The sequence below is a fragment of the Octodon degus genome, unplaced genomic scaffold (genome assembly GCF_000260255.1).
Source record: "Octodon degus isolate 3935 unplaced genomic scaffold, OctDeg1.0 scaffold00268, whole genome shotgun sequence".
Taxonomy (NCBI): Eukaryota; Metazoa; Chordata; class Mammalia; order Rodentia; family Octodontidae; genus Octodon; species Octodon degus.
In genome coordinates, this window is record NW_004524844.1 from 1,427,250 (window position 1) to 1,431,271 (window position 4,022).

The following is a 4,022-nucleotide window of genomic DNA, read 5'->3' on the forward strand; positions in this document are numbered from 1 at the left end:
GAACTGCGGTCCCTGTGCTTTGCTAAGCTTGTTCTAAGTAGGTGCTTTAGACCATTGAGCCATCTCACCAGCCCTGTTCATGGTCTTTTGTCCCTTGACCTCTTTTCTGACTTCTGGCCTCCCAGTCTTCTTGATAGTCTGCTATGCTATTCCTATACCTCTGGAGTTGTATTAATAACCATTAGCCATACAGGCTATTTTCTTTTTTTTTTTTTTTTAATCCTCATCTTCCTCCTCCTCTTCGTCCTGGTTAATCTGGAAGTAACGTAATTCATAACTCTCTTTGCTGCTAGCAACTACGCGCAACCAGTCACACAGATTATTCTTCTTCAAATATTTTTTGGTGAGATATTTCAAATACCTTTTGGAAAAAGGCACCTCGGAAGTCACGGTGATCCTGCTCTTGCTCCTGTCGATGGTGACCACCCCTCTACCGAGATTCCCGGCTTTGCTGTTCACCTTGATTCTTTCCTGGAGAAACTGCTCGAAATTGGCAGCGTCCATGATTCCATCTTCTACAGGATGTGTGCAATCAAGGGTGAACTTCAGGACCTGCTTCTTTTTTTTGCCCCCCTTTGCTGCAAGCTTTTTCACGGGCGCCATGGCGGCCGAGGACTTGGAAAAGCTTTTTTTTTTTTTTTTTTTTTTTTGGTGGAACCGAGGATTGAACTCAGGTCCTTGTGCTTGCCAGGGAAGCGCTTATTCCACTGAGCCATCTCCCCGGTCCCTTTTTTAATGACTTTTTTGTGTGTGTGTGCGGAACCAGGGATTGAACTCAGATCCTTGCTTTTGCCAGTCAAGCGCTTATCCTACTGAGACATCTCCCCGGCCCTCATACAGGCTATTTTCATTAAAATTACTTAACTAAAATGTAAATTCGGTTCCTCACGCACCTGGCTGCACTACTGTTCAGAAGGAACATGTGTCTGGTGGCTACTAGGTGGGACAGTGCAGAGGCAGGACTGGCCATCAGACAGGAAGTTCTTTTGGACAGCACTCCCTTCTCATTTCTCCCTTTGTCCAATGTCGTATCTTGTGACTACTGGTCATTTTCTTCCCACCCTGCTAAATCTTTACCCTCTGTTATCTCTAAATTCCCTGTCTTCTGTTTTCTCTGCCCCTTCCCAGACTTGCTTTCTTGTCCTCTACCATTTTGTGGGAGGCACCAAAGTGCCACTCTTGAATACTTGTGATTTAAGCATCCTGGAAGGCTGAGGCAGGAGGATCTCAAGTTCCAGCTCAGCCTGTGGAACTTAGTAAGACAATGTCTCAAGATAAAAATAAAAATTGGAGCTGGAAAGCAGCTCAATGCAAAGGCACTGGGTTCAGTCCCAAGTACTACAACAACAACAACACCAACCAAGAACCCAGGGTCTTCATGGTTGGAACTGACCTTGGTTCAGTGTGACTGGGCAGATTAGTTGACTGCACTGTGTCTTAGTTTCCTCATGTGTAAAACAAGAAGCACAGTAATTGCATTTCATTGGCTTCAGTGAGATGTGCCCTGCACATGAAGTGCTGGCACACGGTCACGCTTGTCAGGCCTCCAGGGACCTTGGCACTCACTGCTAGTCCTGCTCACCTTGGCTTCCTTCTTCCCACAGCGTGAAGCCGTTCTCACAGACACAATTCTCTTTGTCCCTGACACCCCCATCTACTGACCTCCCAGGTAAGGGCCCGCTCCAAGCCCCTCCTACCCTTTCCTTCCCTTCTCTCTGTGGCTCCGGCTACCTTTCTTTCCGTCCCATCAGTCAGGGGCTGTCATCTTCCTGAGGCAGGGTGTGCTGGGGCAGGATGTGTGTGACAGGGTTTGTGGTGGTTAAGAGCACAGCCTCTGTAGCCACACATCCTGGGTTTGTTCTGACACTTGCTTGCTTAGGAGACATTGGGGAAGTGGGTTAGTTAAGAGTCTTTCAGCCACAAGTGATAGAAACCCAAATCAAGCTTGCTGAAGGTGGTGGCGGCGGTGGGGGATTTCTTAGTTCAAGTAACTGAGAGTTCACAATTAGGGCTTCAGGCATGGCAGGATCCAGGGTCCTAGTGGAAGCACTACGATTTGTTTCCATTTGCTTTCCCTGCTGGTGGCTTCACTCCCAGGGAGACTCTGCTCACCTGGCCACTGAGGTGGTTTCCAGAGGGCCATGCCCAGGTGACTCTGAATGCTCAGACTGACTGGTGAAAGAATAAGTCTCTAGTTCTCTCAGGTTCCACAGATTCATTGGTAAGGAATACCTCAGGCTGCAAGCTACAGAACACTCAAATCAATAGGGCCTTAAATAGGCTTTAATGTTGCTACATACCACAAAGTCTGGAGGTGGGTTGCCCCTAAGCTGGCTGAGAAGCCCAGCAGTATCAGGACTGGCATCTTTGCAGTTCCCTTAGCCTCTATCTTATTGTGCCACAATGGCTGCTGTGACTCTAGACATCATGTCCCAAGCAGGACTTGGTCAGGGCCAAAAGCTTTCTCCTCCCAAAGTTCTGTCTTTTTCATTCAGGAAGAAACTCCTTCCCAGAAGCCCCCCAGCAGATTTTCCCTAACGTCTCATTGGCCAGGACTGTGTCACATGGCCACCTCTAGCTGCATGGGAGGCTGGGAAAGTGAGTATTTAGCTTTTTCAGCTTCCAAGTGGAGGCAGGCAAGAGAGAACAGTGCCTAATACAGCCAGTAAATTTTAGCAATTTTTATTGTTCTTTCTTCTCTCTAGGGTACGAGCCCCCCCAAGCCCTTTCTCCCCTGCCCCCACCTGCCCCATCACCGCCAGCCTGGCAGGCTCGGGCTCTGGGCACTGCCCGGTTGCAGCTGGTGGAGTTCTCGGCCTTTGTGGAACCGCCAGATGCAGTTGACTCTGTGAGTGAAAAATTGGGAGCTCTTTGGAAGCAGAGGGTGACGGGAAAGGTGTGAAATCATCTACAGGGCTTGTTAATAGAGACTGCCAGCCCAATTCCAGGATTTTGTCTTTTTTTTTTTTTTTTTTGTGGAACCGGGGATTGAACTCAGGCCCTTGCGCTTGCCAGGGAAGATTTAGTCTTTTTGAGACAAGGTCTCACTGTGCAGTTCAGGTGGGTCTTGAGCTCACTTTGTAGCCCACGCTGGTCTCGAACTTGCAATGTTCTTCCTGCTTCAACCTGTCAAGTGCTGGGATTACAGGCGTGTGCCACGGTGCCCAGAATTTTGAATTTGCTAGATCTACTGGGGGTTGTGGCTGAAGAATTCATATTTCTGATGATGTAGCTGCTTTGGGAACCACACTTTGAGAACCACTATCATCAAGAAACTGGAAGGTCATGGGGTAACAAGTTGGGAAGGTCAGGGAAACTCCCCAGGACATTGTTCACTTGTTCGTTCATTTAATACATTTGAATCCCTGCTGTCTGCTAGGCTTTATGATGCTTACTAGGAACCTGGAAAAGCAGAGTTTATTTCTGGACTTGGGCTTCTCCTGGGCCAGGATAGTGATGCTTGCTGTACCAGTTGGAAAGGTTGTTAGAAGAAACAGGTGCCAACTTCAGGGACTGAACAAGTTTCTGGTGCATGTACCACGTCAGTGTGGGTGTTCTGCAGGAGCCTTCTACTCAGTGATTCAGGGCTCTGGGCTCCTTCCATTTTGTGGCTCACTGTTCTCTAGGGCTTGGGAATCTGCTACTAGATTCTCTGCATCTGGCCAGCAGATGGAGGAAGGGAAAGAGGCAAGATGTGCAGGAGTTTTTATGGGTCTGGCTTAAATGTGCCAACTGGCTGGTTTGCTCGCATCCCATTGGCCAGAATGGAATCATGTGGTCTAAACTCATAACTGCAAAGGAGCCTGGGAAATGTAGTTTACTACTATGTAAAGAAACTGGGTCACTGCTGTGCAGATAAATACTATAAAACTTAAGTTGGATTAGGTTAAATCCTTACCACCTCACTTGTTGCAAAAGATAAAAAAAGTCCTTTCATTTGCCCACTGAGTTATGCACTGTCTTGATTCCCATTTCTGCCTCTTGGCCTGCTTTCTGTTGAGCTACCACAGCTTTTTGGGTAT

At 47.9% G+C, this 4,022-nt stretch overlaps 1 protein-coding gene and 1 pseudogene across 2 annotated transcripts in view; one reads left to right on the forward strand and one right to left on the reverse strand.

Annotated features, from left to right (window-relative positions):
- The window catches only part of Tead2 (TEA domain transcription factor 2), a gene marked incomplete at its 3' end in the record, with an annotated part of 18,702 nt that overhangs the window by 8,155 nt on the left and 6,525 nt on the right, over positions 1 to 4,022 (forward strand). The window contains exons 8-9 of the mRNA XM_023706683.1: positions 1,605 to 1,669; positions 2,706 to 2,848. Of these exons, the coding sequence (XP_023562451.1) occupies positions 1,605 to 1,669; positions 2,706 to 2,848 (208 nt within the window). The remainder of the gene's footprint in view (positions 1 to 1,604; positions 1,670 to 2,705; positions 2,849 to 4,022) is intronic.
- On the reverse strand, positions 217 to 619 carry LOC105741029 (annotated as a pseudogene). The gene has a single exon (XR_001116945.2). The product of XR_001116945.2 is annotated as a 60S ribosomal protein L22 pseudogene (transcript).